Below are 21,511 nucleotides of genomic sequence, written 5' to 3'. Positions count from 1 at the left end.
ACCAACCCACCGCATGGAGGAGAGGAGAGTGAGGGCGGCGCGCGGCGACGGGGGTGCGAGGAGCGGCCCCGGCGAGAGGGAGTGCGAGGAGCGGCGCCGGGAGAGCAGGGGGTGGGAGGAGGAAGACATAAGAGAGAGGAGAGGTAGTGGCCCACCTGTCTGTGAGAGCAAGAGAGAGGAGAGGGTAGTTGACGTGGCCACTGGGACCACCTGGACGGGTGACATGGCTGAAAACCGGGGTGGATTTGGTTTAGGGGGGTATTTTACACGGTTTCATTAGTTCGAGAGTGCATGATGTCTGGTTTTGGAATTCAGGGTTGAAAATCGGACGATCGTGATAGTTCAGGTTAAAAATAGGACTTTTCCCTTTCTTTTTTGTTGTTGCCTATTTCCTCTTTTTTACCTCGACGAGGACGGAGGACGACTTATTTGGTTAATACCGTGGCAAAGGATGTTGAGGGGGATTCCAATGGATTAGAAAAATTCTACTCTAATTCCTGCCGGTTTGTGCTACGTGAGGGGTCAATCAGAAAATCCCCGCCTCCCCGGAAAGCGAAGCGTGTGAGCAGCAGCTAAGACAGAGGGGAGGGGGGACGCTACTGCCTAGTGCCTACTGCCACGAGCCGCCCGGCCAGCACCCGTATCGGCGCGAAATCCGGCTGGCTGACAGGGGCGATGCTCAAGGATTCGCATTTACGTACGTGGCCTCCTGCCATGGCTAGATAGGTAGTAGCTCGTACGAGGACGAGAGGGCCAGTCCGGGCCTCCCGTGGCCTGGCTTTCGACGCCGCCGGTAAGGCGGTAACTCCGCGCAGCAACTGCGACGGCACTCGGCCGGCCGTGCATGGTCCGCCGTCGCGTTCCACTCAACGGCCGCGCCAGCCTCACGGGTAGGCGACGCCTTCCTCACGTACGTACACGTACTCACCAAGGCGCCGATCCCCCAGCCTGTACAGACTACTACAGAACAAGCTACGACGATGGTGTACCATTGCCATCCATCCATCCAGAGCCCGCCCGAAGCTTCCGGGATCCCTTTTTTCACGGCGACGCACCACTTCACCAGGTAACAAAATGCAGACCCTTTGCATTGCATCAACCAGCACATGGCAGTACGCGCCTCCGACCGATCTCCATCGGCCCCGTACGCGTACGCGCATACCAACGGCCGTCCCGTACACCGGCACCAGCACCAGCAGCAGAGGGCAGGTAAAAAAAACAAGTCGATCCGTCCAGAGACGCACGCATCGGCTCGACAGGCAGAGACACCGGATCCAGCCCGGCATTCACTCCGGAAATCACCAAATCTCCCAGTACCACGGCGCGGCTTAACTCCTCCGCACCGCATCGTATTCAGCGCCACCCCACTGCAGATCCAATCATCCAATGGGGCATTAGACGGGCCTAAACCTCTTCAAAGCACACAGAACCCCTCCACTGCTGCTGCTGCTGTCCGGCAATCGACCCTCCTCCCAGGACAGGGTACCTCATCAAGGTTGGGGACGCCTTGCATTCAGCGTATCCAATCAATCAATCCCTGGGGAACGAACCTGCACATAACTCTGCATTCATGCCGCCCAAACAGTGCTGCAACCCAGCACCAATCGGACGCGCAAGACAGCATCACAGGGGAACAGTTCCACCTCATCATCATCCATGTGTCAGATTTCTCTCTCACAAGCAGCGCGGGATCAACGGTATAGCCAGATCGGCGCTGAGACGAGATCCGGAGCAGAAGAAGGCAACGGCGCGCAAACAAGGGGGAACGCAGACTCAAGTCCACAACATCGTACTGGATGCTTCGGAAATCCATAGTCTGGACAATTTAGAGGGGCATCAGGCTATTCGACTAGCAGGGCAGTTAGATGAGACTACTACAATGGGGAAGGGGAGGAAGATGCCTAAGGTCCGCCGAGGTGGGCGCCGAGCTCGCCAAGGTCGCCGTCGTCGTCCTGGAGGCGGACCGCGTCCAGCTTCTGCCGCAGGACCGTGATCGCGTTCATGATCAGCTCGTAGGCCGTGATGGCGCCGGTTGTTTCCACGGTGAAGATGAAGCTGTCCTCCTTCGCGTTGATCTCCACCAGGCCTGGCTTCCCCATGGCCTCCGCCTTCTTGATCACCTCATCGTCATAGGTGTATGCCTCAGCATCACACACCGTCACCTGATAATTTACAGAAAAAAAACGCAGGCAATCAGCACCGTGGATTTATCAAAATGGAAAAAATGTATAGCCAAAGAGACAATCAGTCCAACATTAGCAATGAAACCAAGTATGTTTTCCACAAAATCTGAATAACGAGACATAGCATTCGATCTGAACAAAGAAAAAGGAGAGCATGAGCTAAATTTATACTTGCAAACGTGCAACGATACAGACAGAAGCTGAGCAGCTTAACTGCAATATTTACCATTAAATGATTCGTTAAATTTGAGGTGAAGCAATCAACCATTCATGTGGCATCTAAACACCCTAATGCTGCATTAGGTCGTTACACCTGTTGAAACAGATATAAGATATTTATGGCCAACCCAAGTGATCTGCACTACCTAGTATTTTGCTGGCTTCACAGGGACGAGGCTAGATTTGCAAAGGAGTAGTTGGAGGATAAGGTGCTCCACAGTTCAAGTACATGTTATAGCTGACTGGCTTTGACAACAATGAAAATCAAATTCTCATGAAATTTGGTAGGGCAAAAAAGATACTGTTTATGTGACAAGCCATGCCTATAACCATCCAAAAGGCACACCTAGCCTACAGTGTGATAACTAGAATGCATGATAACTAGAATGCACCTCAATCAAAATGATTCTCCATCTATTTTTCATTAATGGATGGTTTTCATATGTCAATTTATATTGTATCTTGCTGGTTCCCAAATACATAGTTTCAAATGCAGCTATAGGAACAATCACTAAAGCAGCAAGAGGCAAAGAAACCATACATAAGTATGCTAATCCACAATAAATAAAACAATTTAAATTGAAAATAATTACAAGTTAAAAGGCCCATTTCTCAGTAATAAAAAAGGGAGATTGAAAAACAAAGCCCCATTACTCACAATAAGGTGGTCTAATAACTTCTCAGCAGAACCCTCAGGAATCAACAAACACTTTAAACTACATTTTTACAATCACTTGTTGACTTCCCAGCAAATAATAATTTCTAGATGTACCATCTTACTGCAGAAAATAAGCAATCTGACCATTGACCCCTACAGTATCAGGAATAAGAAACTACTCTTAAGATTCATTAGAGTTTGTTGAAGTTATTTTTTTTTTCATTTTATGTTTCTTGGATGCACACTTTATGCTGTAGCTCAATCAATTTTAGGGGCAGAAATCAACTTAACTGTATGGTAAAGAACAGTGCGTGTCTTGTGGCAGGCTAATATTGAATTACATTAGCAACCTAAAAAGATGAATGCCATATGGTGGGCTGATTCCATAAAGAACATGTTTCAATAAAGCTAATTTAGAAATATTAGCCGGGTATGCATCAAGAATCAGGAATACATTGAACATCCTTTAGCACAGATCATGTCTTCAACACCCAGAATCTAAAATTTACTAAAGCCAGTGAACAACAACAACAACATAGCCTTTTTTCCCAAGCAAGTTGGGGTAGGCTAGAGATGAAACCCGAAAGAAATAAGTTCAAAGTTCAGGCACATTGATAGCTAGTCTCCAAGCGCTCCTATCCAAAGCTATCTCTTTAGAGATATTCCAATCATTAAGGTCTCTCTTAACCGACTCATCCCACGTCAGTTTAGGTCTACCTCTACCCCCTCTTTACATTATCGACCCGCTCAAGAACCCCATTACGCACCGGCGCCTCAGGAGGCCTTCGTTGGACATGTCCAAACCATCTCAGCCGATGCTGGATAAGTTTCTCCTCAATTGGTGCCACCCCGACCCTATCCCGAATAACTTCGTTCCGGACTCTATCCCTCCTTGTGTGCCCGCAAAACCACCGCAACATCCGCATCTCTGCTACACTCAGTTGCTGGACATGTCGCCTTTTTGTAGGCCAACATTCAGCACCGTATAACATCACCACCGTATAACATCACCGGACGAATTGCTGTCCTATATAATTTGTCTTTTAGCTTTTGTGGCACCCTCTTGTCACAAAGGATGCCAGAAGCTTGCCGCCATTTCAACCAGCCAGCTGAAATTCTATGCCTAACATCTTCATCAGTGTCGCCATCCTTTTGTAGCACCGATCCTAAATACCGAAAAGTATCCTTCTGGACCACCACTTGCCCATCTAGACTAACATCTCCCCCCTCATGCCTAGTCGTGCTGAAATCGCAAATCATGTACTCGGTCTTGGTCCTACTAAGTCTGAACCCTTTCGACTCTAACGTGCGTCTCCACAGCTCTAACTTCCTATTAACCCCTGCCCTACTCTCGTCAACTAGCACAACATCATCAGTAAAGAGCATACACCAAGAGATCTCACCTTGTATATCCCTTGTGACCTCATCCATCACTAAAGCAAATAAATAAGGGCTCAATGCTGACCCCTGGTGTAGGCCTATGTTAATAGGAAAGCCTGCTAAAGCCAGTGAAGCACTACTGAAATGGGCAGCAGACGTGTTGAGGCATCTGTTTCATTATGCTAAGCAAAGATATCAGCGATTAGTCTAGTTGTACAAAACTCAGAAGGAATTTAGTCCAAAACTAAAAGAGAACAGCCAATCCATACCAACATAGGAAACATAAGAGTATCTCCAACAGATTACTCATCTCTATCCCCGATACCAAAAAACTATACTTTTGGTGATGGGAGGTACTCCAGCAGATTACCAATCCCATCCTCAATACCAAAACATTTTTGGTGATTACCAAAACACGCTTTCCTATTGCTCAAATGTAGGGGTAATTTGCTCCCTCCACCCTATTCATTTGAGTAATTTGCTACAGCACTACTGCACTAGCTACCAAAAACACAAAAAGTGTTATTGGTAACGGAGAGAGATAATATATAGGCTATGAGAGATCAGTAATCTGCTGGCTATTCATTTTTCCTTTTTCTTTTTAAAAAGTTAAGGCTTCACATCTACATAGATGCTCCATGAAGACCCCTCACAACTAACCTTGTGGAAGTCCTCAAAAACTAAATTAGAAACCAAAAGGCTCATTCTAAGAAAAGAGAGGATCAAAGGAAAGCAAAAAAAGGTTGACTTATCAAAACAAAGATCCATTAATAACAATAAAGTGGCTCTGTGGTTTCACCGGTTACCTAAGGAGTGTTAGAAGCTCAATTCTAACTCTCATTGAGCTGAGAGGATGACAATGAACTTGGGGCAATTTTCTGGGTTTTCTTCATTCACAAACTCAAAGCTATGCCAACCAACGGGAGGGGAGGCAACACATTTATACACAGCTGCAGGGCAGCCAACACTGAGGCATATTCTACTCCTAGTCTAAGATGCCAAATGAAAGGACTACTCCTAGTCTAAGATGCCAAATGAAAGGACTAACTGCTGTCCTATCTAGATGCTAAAGCAGTCCAAGATGCTGTCCTCTAGGGCAGCAATGGTGCTAGTGCATACTGCAGAAAAATGAGATGCTGCAGCCCCACATGCTGCAGCCCCACACAGCCCCACAAAGACCACAAGTACAGAGACTTATTCCCTTCATTCTCCCCCTAAGTCTTGTGCATCGTCTTGTGGGAAGATTGGACCATCCCGGTCTTGGAGCAGAGCTCAAGGAACTTGATCCTCCCAAGGGGCTTGGTGAGCAGATCCGCAAGCTGATCCTTGGTGTTGATGTAGCTCGCCTTGATGGTTCCTTCCTCCAAGCAGTCTCGGATGAAGTGATACCTGACCCGGATGTGCTTGCTCCGTTCGTGGAAAACGGGGTTCTTTGCCAAGGCCAGAGCGGACTTGCTGTCCACTCTGAGCTCCACTGCTCCAGTGTCTCTGCCGAGTAGATCACCAAGCAGTCGAGCGAGCCAGAGCGCCTGAGTCGACGCGGTGGAGGCCGCTATGTACTCGGCCTCGCAGCTGGACAAGGCCACCACCTGCTGCTTGACCGACTGCCAGCTAACGAGGCACTCGCCGAGGAAGAAGAGGATCCCGCTCGTACTCTTGCTGGTGTCGATGTCGCCGGCGTGGTCGCTGTCGCTGTACCCAACGAAGTGTGCCGCCCCAGGGCACCTCGGGTAGTGGAGACCGTGGTCGTGAGTCCCCGCAACATAGCGGATGATCCTCTTCACGGCCTGCTGGTGCTCCGTCGTCGGTCGCTGCATGAACCGACTGACGTAGCCGACGGAGAACGCCAAGTCCGGCCGTGTGTGGGCGAGGTAGCGGAGGCTCCCCACAAGACGCCGGTACTGAGTAGCGTCCACCTCCTCCGCCGTGCTGTCACGGCTCAGCTTCAGCCTCTCCTCCATCGGAGTGAGAGCTGGGTTGCAGTCGGTGAGCCCAGCGAGCTCGACGACGCGCTTGGCGTAGGCGGTCTGTCGAAGTGTGATCCCGGAGTCGTCCTGGTGCACCTCGATCCCCAGGTAGAAGGAGAGAGGCCCCAGGTCGCTCATCTGGAAGGTGGCCTTCATCTCCTCCTTGAACGCCACCACCTCCGCATCCTTGGTGCCGGTGATCACCAAGTCGTCGACGTAGACACCCACCAGCAGGGCATTTCCGCCATTGCCCCGCCGGTAGATGGCCGCCTCGTTTTCTGGGTTTTCTAACTCTCATTGAGCTGAGAGGATGACAATGAACTTGGGGCAATTTTCTGGGTTTTCTTCATTCACAAACTCAAAGCCATGCCAACCAACGGGAGGGGAGGCAACACATTTATACACAGCTGCAGGGCAGCCAACACTGAGGCATATTCTACTCCTAGTCTAAGATGCCAAATGAAAGGACTACTCCTAGTCTAAGATGCCAAATGAAAGGACTAACTGCTGTCCTATCTAGATGCTAAAGCAGTCCAAGATGCTGTCCTCTAGGGCAGCAATGGTGCTAGTGCATGCTGCAGAAAAATGAGATGCTGCAGCCCCACATGCTGCAGCCCCACACAGCCCCACAAAGACCACAAGTACAGAGACTTATTCCCTTCAAGGAGTTGATATACACAATCAAGGTTTTTAAAGCGGTAAGGCGAGGCGAGGCGATGGGGAACCGCTCAGTCGCCTAGGCAGTTAAGGCGCGAGGCAAGGTGACGCCTTAATTACTTCCTTGACTAGACTTTAGCCTAGCAGATTTAGATAGTCACCTGTAAAAGAAAAGGAAAAGATGAGAACTAGTGGGCCTTAAGGTGAAAAGAAGCCCATTAAATCAGCCCAACAGTCAGCCCAACTCCCCACTAATGCAAACCCTAACCTACCGGTTCCTATCCCCACCCACCTCTTCCTCCTCTGACTCCTCCAGCCGCACTGCTGCCGCCAGCCCGCCTCTGCCTCCTCCTCACCCGCCGCCGCCGCCCTCCTCCACCTCCGCCACTGCCCACCCCTGCCTCCTCCGCCTCCGCCTCCGCCGCCCACCCTGGCCTCCTCCGTCGCCGCCTAACCCTGCTTCCTTCTCCGCCCCTGCCTCCTCCAGCCGCGGATTCTCTCTGTCCGGTGGAGGCCCGCGTCCGCACGATGCAAGACCCGAGGAAGGACAGGAGGAGGCGCACGCGGCTCCGACCCTCGACGGCGCAGCTCTGGAATGGCGGCAAGGCGAGGAATGGCAAAGCGACGCGGACGCCCAGGATTTTTTCCCGCCTGGACGCCTAGGCGATACACAATAGACTAAATTTTTGTATCTAGCATCTGTACTGTATTCAAACATTCCTACTCATGATATATATTTTCTTGATATTGCATGTCCTCATGCAGGGAATTCCAATTTTTAGTTGATCCTTTCACTTTTCTAGTGCGCTGTATGTTAAACCTTTCCCCTTCTTTAATGAAATGATGCGAGAACTCCTGCGCATTTGAGAGGGAAAAAACTGATCCTTTAAATGCAAGCTAGGAGTATCAGACACAATAACCATCACGTGTTCATCTACATTGAAACTGTGAGCAACTCACTAATTTGCACTTTTTGTTTTTCGCGTACCTTGTTCCCAGAGTTTACACATTGTACTGAGTTTCAAAACATTTGCATTATTTCAAAAAAGCATAGAACAAATTTGCAGTGTTAATGTGCAGGCGGTTTGAAAGGTTTAAATGTGCTATATGAATTTTTAAGAAAAGCACGACTGAGAACTGGGTTCCATATATCATATGTATTGTATCACAACTTACATGCCCAAAAAGGAAAACAGGGCACGTTTAGTTCAAACCTAAGCTTGCCTTATACTCTTGCCAAAGTTCAGTCTTGCAACACTTTCATGGAAAGTAATCAACCAACCTTATTAGGTAAAAAAAATGACAACTGGGCCCAGCAGGCAAATTAGATTTGTAGAGAAACCAAGCACTGCCTAACTAAACTTCGCCTGGCTAAGGCTAGGCGCAGTAAACTTAGCCGCCACACATTTGTCACAGTAAGTAAACTGGAACTGTCCCTCTATATCATTGTGCTGCTTCAGGAAAGGTAGCACATGGGCTAATTGAATTGCATTAGTCAATACAGAATTGCTGCACTATATGTCCCTAGCACACAGCCTGCGTAAGATGGTGAGAGGCAGTAAGGGACTAAGGGGCTTCTGCCACGTTTATTAGTATTATCATTAGATTGGTGGTGGTGGTGGGGGGGGGGTGTGGTGGTGGTTTTGGGGGGGGGGGGGGGCTCAGTACTACAACCACCATAACCGAAATAGGAACAGAGAATAGGCAAATACAACAAAGCATAGCATGGTAGCTCCAATTCATTTATATTAAGAGCATTGTAAGAGTCTGAGAGATGAATTAGGTGTTTCGTGCTCATGTTAAATACAACCAAACAGAATAGTATCAAAAAGGAAAACACATGGTGCTAGTATCAAACATAACACATGCGAGCATGCAACAATGTCAAGTTCACAGAAGAGAAATAGCAAGTAACTGCTCTGAAAAGCTTTCATTTTCAAACAGACCACTTTGAATCCATTTTCTAGGCAAACTAAAACCAAAGGAAATTGACTAGATTTAATCCTGACTTAATATATCTAAGCAGACAAGAATCATTCATCGCTGGACAGTATAGACCACAAGTTCTGTCTTACAATCAACTGCCTACGAGACCGATGTGATGGATTTTGACCAAATAGTACAACAGAAACTGCATCGGTGCAAGCAAAGAGTAACCACCATATAAGGAACAAATGGTCAAATAGACAGTTATAGTGTGAAACTGTAAAATACTACATAACGATACATGTTAAATTCTTAGGTTCATGTTGATGTTAGAACAGGATAATAAAATAATTCATAATTCAGTAGTATAAAGTCTAGAGAAAACAAGCTGACCTGTTTGGTAATAGGATCAAGGTTAAATACTTTTGTAGGGCTACTATCGACCCAACTTCTTTTCTCATCAAGCGTCAATGTATCCATGAGTTCTTCATTGATACGTATGTCAGGCTCATACATGAAAGTCACGGTAGCAGCTGGTGACCATTTGGCATGGTCCTTGCCGATTCCTTTCCTAGCAATGGCACGAAGCCTCAGTTCTTGCCCCCGACGCAGCTTTACAATAAGTATTCCCCTGATATCAGCAACATAAAATAAGAGAACTAGTCAATAGTAAAAATAGAATACTAACAAATGCAATTGCTTAAACCCTAAATACCCCATATTCACTTTCGGTGACTGTTGGGGTCCACATGGCATATGAAGGATTATGAGTTTTCTTGATGGCATACAAGGAAATCCCCAAAAAACAAAGATTGGCCATGCTTCTTTATCCCTATCGTGCTTCAAATCACAACAATTAGAAATTTAGAGTATAGATCATTACTAACTTACAACACAGCTTTCCTGTTAGACATTGTGGTACAGAACATTTGTTTTGCCCCAGCTACTTCAACATAACTTGATCTAACCATTAACATTTCTAAATAGAAGATTAGTTGAGCATGGTTGATATACTGCTATGGTTGATATACTGCTTCATAGCAGTCATATATATTGCCCAATGTGATCCCAAGTGTGATCTGCTAATTGTATAAACTTCTTTCGAACAAAAGAATGAGCACAAGAAGCTAGGGTAAATGGCACTATAGAAGTTTCACCTTTAACCAGCTTAAACTTTAGGCAGCAACTAATGAAATTTTTATGACTATTGAAGTTCAAAATACTATCCAGCCATTAAGATCCATCAAATATGGACTACACTACTACAGCAGTGCAGAGGGTGTTGCTGATACAACAGGGTAGAGCATGAAACGAATTCAACATTGTCCAACACCAAAAGGTCAAAGATATTAACAGGGATTTAAATACGACTTCCAATCTACTCATCATAATAAAGGGGGAAATACATATGCCAGGCAAGAATTGCTTGGAACGCCGAAGAAACAGGAATGTCTACACCGCTCTAGAACAAATAATTTATTTACCCACAGCTAGTTAAAGAGTTCATTTGTCAACCAAAGCAAGGAGATGTATTGGCAGATAACACAATTACAAATGTGGTCTCTTGAATTTTAAATGATTCGAGGCACACATTATAATTATATACCGACGGATTTACCGTCCTAAACTAAGCATGAACAACAGTGGAATGAAGTGAACAATACGCAATGCGACCACAAACGGGTTGGCAACTAATTAATTAGATGAGGGATCCCTTGCCTGTTCTCCCCGGCGGTGGCCTCGAAGTCGGCGTTGAGCGCCTGCTGGTAGGCGCGCGCCTGGTCGACGGGGCAGACCTTGGGGTCGGCGGACCTCAGGTCGTTGGATGTGACCTCGAGCGTCTGGTCGGAGTCGGTGGCACGCGCGGAGAGAAGGAACTCGACGGAGCAGTGCTCGCAGGAGCCGTCGCCGTCGCAGGCGTCGCAGTCCCGGGAGAAGCGCATTTGCATGGCGGCGGCGGAGGTGAGGGGAATGAGGCCCAGGCGGTGCGCGATGAACTCGTCGTTGAGGACGGAGGAGTTGACCTCGATCTCGACGAGGTCGATGGCCACCGTGGGGACCTCGGCGATCATGACGCGGCGGAGGGCGTTGGCTATGCTGGCGTCGGTGTCGCGGAGCTCGAACTTGGCGTAGTCGTCCCTGAGCTCGCGGATCCGGACGCGGGGGAAGCGCTGGTACGACGCGCCGGCCGCCGGACGGTCCATCTCGCTCCCTCGCGCCGAACCCCCCGCTCCGCAGCCGGAGAAGAAGGGGGGTCTGGGGTTGGTAGCTGATGGGAGCGCAACGCCGCCGCAAGGGTTTTGGGGTGGATCAGTGGGTGGGGGGAGATTTGGGGAATAAACGGCGAGAACGCCGAGCCGAGGAGGAGGGGTATCTCACTCATGCATGATACTATAATTATAAAATTTTTACTATAACTCCACCATATAATAATTAGTCTACCATAAAAATTTCATTATAATTAGACAACAAAAATTGTATCTATAAATTAATTACAGAAAAGTATATATATATAAAATTACAGTAAAAAATTTATACTAAAGTATACTATATAATATGTTTACTGCATAGATCTACTCATGTGGAGTCTAAAAAAATTGTATTTTCTATTTTTATGATTTTTTTATAATTTAATATAATTTTTTAAAGATTCAATCAAAATAAATATAAAAGAAAAAAAGAAAATCGCTGCCATGTCACTCAGAAACTGTTCAAAAGAGGTCGCGCGAATGGTTTCGGAAATTCGAAGAGTCTAAATAACTGATTTTGTTTTCGTGGAGGAAAAACAAATTCGGTCTAAATTGAGGGAGGCGGAAATGACTTTTTCCTTTTCCAAATCTTGAGGTGGGCCGGGCTGGCAAATGGCAACTAAGAAAGGCCCAATTTGGTATAACGAGTACTAGTCCCTAAACTCTCCTCTCTGCCTGAAAGGCTAAAACCCTAATTCCAGCGAGGCACCAACACCAAGCGGCGGCGCGGCGACCGGTGAGGCAATGGAGCGTAGCCTCGCAGGCGAGGATGAGGTGGAGGAGCGGCTAAGGTCCGACGAGGAGGAGGAAGAAGAAGGAGAGGAGGGGTGGGATGACTGGTGCTCCGACGGCGACGACGCTGGCGGCGGGCTGCTGTGCTTGTTCTGCAGCACACGGTTCGACGCGGATAGCCCCCTCTTCGAGCACTGCGCTGCCGAGCACCGCTTCCACTTCCACGGGATTGTGAAGGAGCTGGGGCTGGATTTCTACGGGCGCATCAAGCTCATCAACTTCGTCCGCTCCAAGGTGCGCCAACAGCCATCCTAGGCTCGGAGTAACCGATTGGGACAACCTCGATGTCTGCAGCAGTATTTTTAGCTAATTGTTTTATTAATTTGCTGTATGGCGGCATGAATAGCTGGTTCAAATTGCAATTTTGTTTATTTCTGTGGGTGCTTTGCTGCACTGCCCATCGATTATGGATGCCATTGTTGATTTGCAGGTTGCAGAGAATAAATGCTGGAGCTGTGGCCAAGCATTCTCTTCCAACACCGAACTCTGCAGCCATTTGCACGCACCGGAGAATTACCTAATTGAGGGAAAGGTTCCATGGGGGGACGATGTGTACTTGAAACCTTTCATGGAGGACGACTCCCTTTTGCACAGTTTGTCCATGGACGACGATGATGAGGATGAGGAATGTGGAACATCCATGGAAAGAGGAAAGTGTTCAGCAGGGAATGAGGTTTTAGCTGAATCACTGGGGAACAAGCTGAGCACCTTACCGGAAGGAAATGGTTCTGATATCAGTGCTCGATTTGAGCAAGAGTGTACTATTGGGAGTACACACCGGGAGGACAGGGAGTCTCTTGCTTTTGAGACTAATGATAGCCAACTAAAGGTTACACGTGCTAGTGTTAATGCCAAGGCAATTAAAACTGTGGATGATAACTACTTTGGATCTTACAGTTCATTTGGTATTCACAGAGAGATGCTCGGTGATAAAGTAGGTGAATTCTCTCTGGATATGTGGTCAATGTGTTCCTGTCAAATATCTATTCATTTGCAATATGTATTTGGCTGAAAAACACTGAATGCTCTGAATAACCTTTTTCAGGTGAGAACAGATGCTTACAGAGATGCTCTTTTGGGCAATCCTAGCCTTTTAAGTGGAGCAGCTGTACTGGATGTTGGTTGTGGCACAGGAATTTTAAGGTATCTATAAGCATTAACCTTATGATGATTACATATCGAATACTTGTAAACATGTGGGTTAGTATATCTTAACCATGAAGCTCAGTGCTTGCAAGTCTTGGATACAGCAAAAACAAATAGACTACATATTTCAAATCTGGGAAATATAACATTTACTATTATAGTTCATAAGCAATTCCTGATTGGACACTTGAACCAAAATGTACTTAAATGACAAGTTATGGATAATTTTGACTTGGTTGTGCATTAAGGTCCCAAGTAGGTACAACGTTGACGTACGTGGTTCAATTCATGAGTGTGTTATCATGTTATGTGATATAAGTATTAAAGTTAGAGTGTTAGACCATCTTTCTTGTCATGACCTGTGTGTGTTGGCGGCTGGAAGCACCACATGCTGTGTAGTTATCATATTTCTGAAGTGCAACGTTGGTCGTAGAAATGACTGCTCTTAATGCATGATGAATTTTCAATGTTGCATGGGTAGCTGCTGATATATTACAATAGTCTTTTTGCAGCCAAGGCTGGTGCATCTAGAGTTGTTGCTGTTGATGGGAGTGCAAAGATGGCCTCTGTGGCTACCCAAGTATGTCTCTTTTTTCTTCTTCAATATTGTATCAAATAACAACCCTCTTTGCACCAGGATTATTTCATAGGTATTGCATGATGCAGGTTGCGAAGAATAATGGTCTGTTGTATGATGAAGATGTGAAAGCAGAACAGAAGCAAGGTACTCAAGTGATAAGCGTTGTGCATACCAAGGCTGAAGAGCTAAACCAGAAAATACAACTTCCACAAAATGGCTTTGATGTGTTAGTGAGTGAATGGATGGGATATTGCCTGTTGTATGAATCCATGCTGAGTTCAGTCCTATATGCACGCGATCATTTCCTCAAACCTGGTGGTGCTATTCTTCCAGATACTGCGACGATTGTGAGTCCTTAGTTGCTTGCTTGTATTCTTTGTCTTTCGTCTCCTATGTTTTCTGTTTGATAACTTGTGCCCTCTGATTCATCCTCTAGCTTGGTGCTGGTTTCGGGAAAGGTGGAACTAGCTTGCCATTTTGGGAAAATGTATATGGCTTTGATATGTCATGTATTGGCAAAGAAGTAACTTCAACTTCAGCTCGATTTCCTGTAGTTGATGTAGTGGCTTCTCAGGATATTGTGACACAGACTGCTGTACTCCATGTAAGTTCCTGTAACTGTATATATCTACTTAGTTTTACTTCTTGATAATCCTTGTTTTGTTGAATGGCTGTAGAGCTACAAATCAATCTGGCTATTAACTACCAAGCTCACAAAACCGCACCTTTATTAACATCCTTTTTTCACAAAACTACACAGCTACACTCTTGGCAGTCAACTTCAGAAAACTAAACTTCTCTTCTCATCCATATCACAAAGCTTACACATTTTTTGTCATTTTATATAGCAAAACTACATCTTTGAGATCTGAAAGTGTAGTTATGAAATGAAATGAACAGAAACATGTATTTTTTATATGAATCGACAAGAAGTGTAGTTTTGTGAAAATGGTTGAAGTTCGCTTTGTGATACCTATGTTAATAAAAGTGTAGTTTTGTGAAACTGGTTTTAGAAAATGTAGGTTTGTAATTTTTTGTTTCCAATTGTACTGTTCTAATATTTTAGAATTTTGAATATCCTGTAAAATGTGCCCAAAATGCCATTTCAATTTCAGGGGTCTGTAATCTGTAGTCTGACTCTGACATCTTGCTTCAATTTCTTCTATGCAGTCCTTTGATCTTGCAACTATGAAGGAAAGTGAGATGGATTTTACTGCAAGCTTTGAGCTGAGGCTCAGTGAGAGTGGTACTGTTGTACCTGGAGTAACCTGGTGCTATGGAATTGTCTTATGGTTCGACACGGCGTTTACCGACAGATTCTGCAAGGAGAACCCTGTTGTTCTCTCCACCTCTCCCTTCTGTACCCCAACTCACTGGTCACAGACAATCTTCACCTTTGAAGAGCCCATCGCAATGGTGAAGGAGTCGTCAACCCTTGGTTCATCTGCATGGGTTGGCACAGATGAGTGCCCAGCCACGATGCTCAAATCCCGGATAAGCATTGTGAGGGCATCTGAGCACCGTAGCATAGACATATCGGTTGAAACCACAGCATTCAGCAAGGATGGACGGAAGCGCAGCTGGCCTATTCAGATATTCAATCTTTGACTAATCATGTACCACTTTTGGATTAAGTTTGCGTCTTTCCTGCCATCTTCTGCCATCAACAGCAATTGTTATCAGTGTTCTATTCGTTGGCCAAGTTTTGCATGCTGGATGGAGCACTTTGCGCAACTAGAGTGATGGGGTTGGAAGAAAACATGATGTATTTGTAATAGTGATCAAACGTATTGTGCATCAAGAACAACAGATGATTTCAAATGATGGTTGACGACTCCTTCACTGAGCAGGTCTTCTGGGATGGTTAGGGTGACAAAAATTGGATTCACAATGGTTGGCCCTGAAATTCATTTGAATGATGTTGATGGGGTTGGAAGAAAACATGATGTATTTGTAATAGTGATCAAACGTATTGTGCATCAAGAACAACAAAGATGATTTCAGATACCAGTTCATTTAAATACTTTATGATGTTCACATGATTTTAACACTGGCAGTCTGTTTCGTTATTGGAGGATGGGCTTTTTCAGTCCAGAACTATTGTCAGTTGTGGATGTGAATCATGGCACTGTAAACAGAAATCTGCAGATGTTTGCTAACAGGAATACAACTAAAAACGAGGCATAATTTGGTACTTGTGTTCGTGCAGGTGCGCCATTTTTCTAGTCATAACATTTTAAAAGTGGTTTGCCCTAATAAGATTCCAGGCACACTAGTACACTACATTTAAGTATTCTAGGCGCGTTCACCATGACGAGGAGCATTATATGTTCTATATGTGGCAAGTTCAGTTAAAATTGTGTTTGATTTGAAGCCCTCAACTGCCAAGCCAAAAATTTGGCCATGCCCAGTAGTTTCGCCCCTTTATTTGGCTTGATGCAAAATTTGTAGACAATGCACCTAGCAATGTAATGCCAAATTGCAGGTAGTTAGGGAGTACTACTTTATAACAAAAAATAGCTAAAGTCTGTGGATGATATATGATACCTGCTGCCACATTTTCAATAGGCGACTAAGAAAAAGTTGGTTTACCACGCGATCGTAAGCAATGATGTGGAAACATTGGACTTCCACGGCTCCTCAATCAGTCACTCCCTGGAAATGTGCCCCTTATTAATTCAGCTGATGGGTGCAGACACCGACACGTACGTGTCAACTGCACTTCCAAAAAGGCATATCCATTCCAATTCCATGGAGCTCGCGCCGCTGCTCCTGCTTCCCCTACTGCTGCTCCCGGCGGCGGCCGTCGCCTCCGGCGGTGAGCCGGCGGCGCACCCGGGCTACGCGCACGGCGCCGAGGAGGCATGCGGCGTGGCGGTGCTGCCGGCGCCGGAGCGGCGCGAGGAGTTCGACGGCGGCCGGATCGTGGACATCAGCCACTACTACCGCGCGGACATGCCGGCGTGGGAGTCGGCGGAGGGCTCCGGCGAGTTCCTGCGGCTGGCGCGGTCCATGCGCAACGGCTCCGACATCGCCAACTTCTCGGAGCTCCGCCTCACCGCGCACTCCGGCACCCACGTCGACGCGCCGGGGCACGTCTTCGAGCACTACTACGACGCCGGCTTCGACGTCGACACGCTCGACCTCGCCGTCCTCAACGGTACCAAACCAACTCACAACAACTTGATGAACTAGCACTGGCTATTTTGTAGCTTTCAGCATAATTAAGCCAGCAGGGGTCTCTCTTTGTCCAAAATTTGTAAAACTGATTTGACCTGAATTAATTTATGAGAAGGACACTTATGTGACTGAACTTGTTTTTTCAATTGAAATGGTGTGCAGGGCCAGCGCTGTTGGTTGATGTTCCCAGAGATAAGAACATAACAGGTAAACCAGATAGATAGAACATACCGAACGAGCATATACTATACGTTTCCTCCTACTATTATTGTAAACACTCCACTACTGCATAATACTTTAGTTTTGCAGGTAAACTAGAATCAGCCAAGAAACATCACTATTTCCTACGCACACGTGTGAAAGGGACTAGAAAAAAATAGTACGCTTAATACATATTAAGACTAAACAAATTAGTATGTTAATTATGTAGTATGTCTATATACATGACAAAAAGAATGTATCTAGAAATGATAAAACAACCTATAATTTAGGCGGAGGTAGTACCATGCATAACTCGTGTTGAACTTAGCGTGCAAGCGCAACCACTACTCTTCAAGCAAGTCCATCCTTCATTATATATTTGCAAACCTTTTAATTATTTACAAATGGTTATTTCCACTAATGCAGATTTGACTATATAGATATAGCTCAGACATGACCATACATAACCCTACTATTTTTTAAAAAATAGTAAATAATATTGAAAATGTGATGTGCTTGTGTGATAAATATGGTTCCCTTGATAGTCATGTATATCGCTATATTTTTCGTCGCAGATAAAGCCCTGTACTTTCAATTGTGGCCAACACTATATATATACAACCAAATAAACATTACCTAATTTTCCTTGGTGCCAAAGCCATTCACCCCCTCTTAAGCGATATGAACTTATAAAATGCGGACTTCTAGGATGGTTAGCAAATTAAACTCGCAATTCAAATAAGAAAGTAATATAAATCGGTTTAATACAATATAACTCACAAAATGATACTTTATTTTTTCTCCCCATTCTAGCTGATGTCATGGCATCCCTTCACATTCCCGAAGGTGTTCGACGTGTACTCTTCCGAACCTTAAATACCGATAGGTATGTTTTCTACACCATATTACATAGACCAAAGAATATACATAGGCACATGCAAACACACATGTACCATGTTGTCATAATGATAGATTTAACATATCGTGCATGATAACGGCCTTCAATTTGCAAGGCTAGTCAAATAGTGAAAGTAAATTGTGATATTAGGTATAACAACACTTTCAACCTAAATTATATTAGCTCCATGAGGAAAGATGCCCCAATGAAGATTCCCTGAATGTAACCACCTATTAATCTTGAGATAGCTTCTTCATAAATGGTTTTGTTCCCATATTTTTCAGTAGTTGAGATGATGTCTATGTTAAAATGAGGTTCTTAATTCATGGGTGATAAAAAAATTGTATTCTCTATGCAGAAAGCTTATGTGGAAGAAAGAGTTTGATACAAGTTATGTTGGCTTCATGAAGGATGGTGCACAATGGTTGGTTGACAATACTAACATTAAACTAGTTGGTAAGTTAGGTCCATTTGTTTTGGAAGCAACAATCTCTGTATTGATCTTTTTTTTAGAAAAAATAAGTCTTCTCTCAAAATATAGTTAATACAATGATTGTAGGCATTGGCAATTGCCTATGCAAATTAAGGATAATTTTCATCAATAATCATTAAAGGTCAGACATGTAAAAGAATTCTTTGTCACTGAAAGATGCATTATCTGAACCATTTCTTCATCTCAATATAGTTTAAATGGGTACAAAAGAACACAGTTTTTGTGAGGGAAACAGGTCATTAGATTAACTACTCCAATTTTAAAGATATAGTTCAAAAACTTTGTATACATGAAAGACTTGATCATTGTGTTTCCTATGTCCAATCTTATAATGTTGACCTATGAGTTGTTAACAATGAAAAAGAGAGAGATCATGATATCATCTTTTTGCATTATCTGAGCTCACTTATATAGATCATGCTAGCTTATGTAAGTTACAAACTTGTGATACATTTTACTTATTAAGAGTTTTTTTTTTGTATCCTAGCACTCAGCTTATTTGGTTTACTGTGCGATCCTTTTCTTTTGTTGATATAAATCCCGCAAGTTACCTCGAAACTGAAATTGCATGGATGGTTAGAGATTTAGATGTAGTGTGAAAGGCATATAAACATATTTAAATGAATATCACAGTAAGAGTGATGGAAAATTAAAGATATTTGGGTGTGTACACAAATAATAATGAAATACTAGGACTTTTTGATACCAAACATATATATAAATATGTACAAGATTATTTTAAATATTTAATTTTAGTGCTTCTCGTTCTATTTTTTCCTACTTTTCTTCTTCTAGGTAACATCCTTTAGTTTATGCAGGAGTCGATTACTTGTCTGTGGGTGCATTTGATGAATGCATTCCAGCCCATCTAGTATTTCTTGAAAAAAGGGTAATATTTTAATCTCATACACTTTATTTGCAGTAATCCCATTTATTACTAACCTTATGTGCTTAATTATATGCATTTTCTTACTTTGAGATTTACAACTTACAAATAATAATATGTTTATTTTTAGGAGGTCATCCTTGTGGAAGCTTTAAATCTGGAGCATGTTACCCCTGGAATATATGCTTTGCATTGCTTGCCACTAAGATTGCGCGGTGCTGAAGGTTCTCCGGCAAGATGCATCCTTATCAAGTGATACATGGTTATAACCATTGTCCATCTAGGAAACCTCATAACCATCTAGAAAACCTTTGTACTATCTTATGGCACGTATGATAATGAAATAAGAAAGGTCAAAGCACATGACCGAATCAGAAATCACGACTGCTTCTTTTGCATCATATATCTCACAACTCTATTTATTTGTGCTAGCAACAAATTACTTTTGGTTTAAAATATTAGATTAAATGAAAAATGCTTGAGAAAACTTGACCTAATACATGAGGTTTCACAAAATAGGTACACATCAAATGATTGTTTGAATCAGTTAACACAATATCTTGACAGAAAATTGTTGTCATGCTCCATGGATTTAAAATCTCTCCACAAAGAGACGATAAAGGATACCATATCATACCAACCATTCACCCAACAAAAGTTGACAATTTTTGTTTCTTTATTGACTATTGTTGCTCCATAAAAAAAAGGAATGGATGGATTTTCCATAGTTGTATAATATTTTATTACAGAGAGAGAGAGAGAGAGTTTTGATTAACATGCTCTATGTTAGTATAAGTATTGATTGATTGTGTGTGAGAGAGAATTTTCGATTAATATGAGAATTTCCTTATAATCCGTTATTAGTACACATCTTAATTGTTTGTTCATTTTTGAAGCTGACAGAGCAAGCGATTAGCATAACACCAAGATAGATTTTTCAGAAAATTGAAGCAATGATAGAACCTCACAATAACATAATTCCTCAGTAATCTCCTGGCACTGACAACAACCCATAACAAAAAGGCAAGAACTGATGATCGGAGCAAACACAGGACATGCACATTCGGGCTACATTTAAGACAACCCTTTCATATACATTGTAGCTTGTCTTTCAATATATATTTACATATCTATATTACAAGTTATCCATGAAGGCTGATGAAACATGATAGAAGTTCAACCAACTATCCAAGCAACCATGGTTTAAATTTAACAAGTATTACTTCACTTCTCCACGATAGGACCCTGACAATCGACTCAAGAGATTCGTCATGATGATAATTCAAAACTATTTCCTGCATTGCTACCCCCATCGGGGGACTGCGCACCTCGGCGACCTGCAACCACAGCTAGGGTGGCTGGACCACCAATTCGCAGTCAATTTTGCTTGCTTCACAGTTGATTTCACCAGCGTCGCTGCTCATTTTCTGCCGGCGCTGCCTAGGAGCTCTTCGCCAAGACAAGTGCCGTCCTGGAGTAGGAGAGAGAGGGAGGGAGGAGCGAGAGGAAGAGAAGGGAATAAACTTTTGACAAGAGGGGTCCACTACCATGCGTTCAATGAGGTGGACTCTAACACGTAGGCTCTATTGTCACATAAGCAAAATCACTAGATAAAACTGCTTTGAAATGATCAAGGAGGTTATTTGACCGGTATTGAAAGTTGAGGAATGCAAGATTTCTATTTTTTAGTTCGGGGTTGTTTTCAGATTCAGTGGCAAGTCCAGGGGATAAAGACTTTTCTCATTGATATAATAACTTATTTATGTGAAAGAAAATAAAAAAATAGTATTGAAGCGTCCCCACATAAGTAGAGACTAAATGTGATACAAATATCAGTCCCAGGAGGCTGATACACATTTATTACATCAAATGGTATGTCACCGTACAAACCTCCGAGGAGGCGGACACTCGATACAAACGATAATAAGAAGTAAAAAGGCTACAGTGATACACCAAAGCACGACCCACATGGGATCCAGCTCGGGCTCAGAGTATCGCGCCAGCAGAATCATCTTGCAGAGGGCCAACACCACAGGCAAGGTTGGGGTTCGGATGCAACCTCTACTCGACGTCTTCAATAGCGTAGTCCGGATCTT

The 21,511-nt window shown here is 44.1% G+C and overlaps 3 protein-coding genes across 3 annotated transcripts; 2 read left to right on the top strand and 1 right to left on the bottom strand.

Annotated features, from left to right (window-relative positions):
* Positions 1–1,758: 1,758 nt before the first annotated feature.
* On the bottom strand, positions 1,759–11,348 carry LOC120660108 (DNA-directed RNA polymerases II, IV and V subunit 3-like). Its single transcript, XM_039938466.1, has 3 exons — positions 10,710–11,348; positions 9,384–9,621; positions 1,759–2,162 (listed from the first exon to the last, which is right to left on the bottom strand). Exons 1-3 carry the CDS (start codon positions 11,192–11,194, stop codon positions 1,902–1,904), a joined length of 984 nt encoding a protein of 327 aa, XP_039794400.1. The 5' UTR covers positions 11,195–11,348; the 3' UTR covers positions 1,759–1,901.
* A 557-nt stretch (positions 11,349–11,905) lies between these two features.
* LOC120660107 (probable protein arginine N-methyltransferase 3) lies at positions 11,906–15,785 on the top strand. Its single transcript, XM_039938465.1, has 7 exons — positions 11,906–12,265; positions 12,462–12,965; positions 13,077–13,174; positions 13,679–13,757; positions 13,844–14,104; positions 14,194–14,361; positions 14,928–15,785. Exons 1-7 carry the CDS (start codon positions 11,984–11,986, stop codon positions 15,363–15,365), a joined length of 1,830 nt encoding a protein of 609 aa, XP_039794399.1. The 5' UTR covers positions 11,906–11,983; the 3' UTR covers positions 15,366–15,785.
* Positions 15,786–16,427: 642 nt separating this feature from the next.
* On the top strand, positions 16,428–19,837 carry LOC120660106 (cyclase-like protein 4). The gene is made up of 6 exons (XM_039938463.1): positions 16,428–16,917; positions 17,100–17,144; positions 17,952–18,024; positions 18,395–18,492; positions 19,348–19,418; positions 19,546–19,837. The coding sequence occupies exons 1-6, from the start codon at positions 16,443–16,445 to the stop codon at positions 19,669–19,671; spliced, it is 888 nt and encodes a 295-aa protein (XP_039794397.1). The 5' UTR covers positions 16,428–16,442; the 3' UTR covers positions 19,672–19,837.
* The last annotated feature ends 1,674 nt before the right edge of the window (positions 19,838–21,511 follow it).

This window comes from Panicum virgatum, chromosome 2N (assembly GCF_016808335.1).
Source record: "Panicum virgatum strain AP13 chromosome 2N, P.virgatum_v5, whole genome shotgun sequence".
NCBI lineage: Eukaryota > Viridiplantae > Streptophyta > Magnoliopsida > Poales > Poaceae > Panicum > Panicum virgatum.
This window is presented reverse-complemented; position numbering and strand designations above follow the sequence as displayed.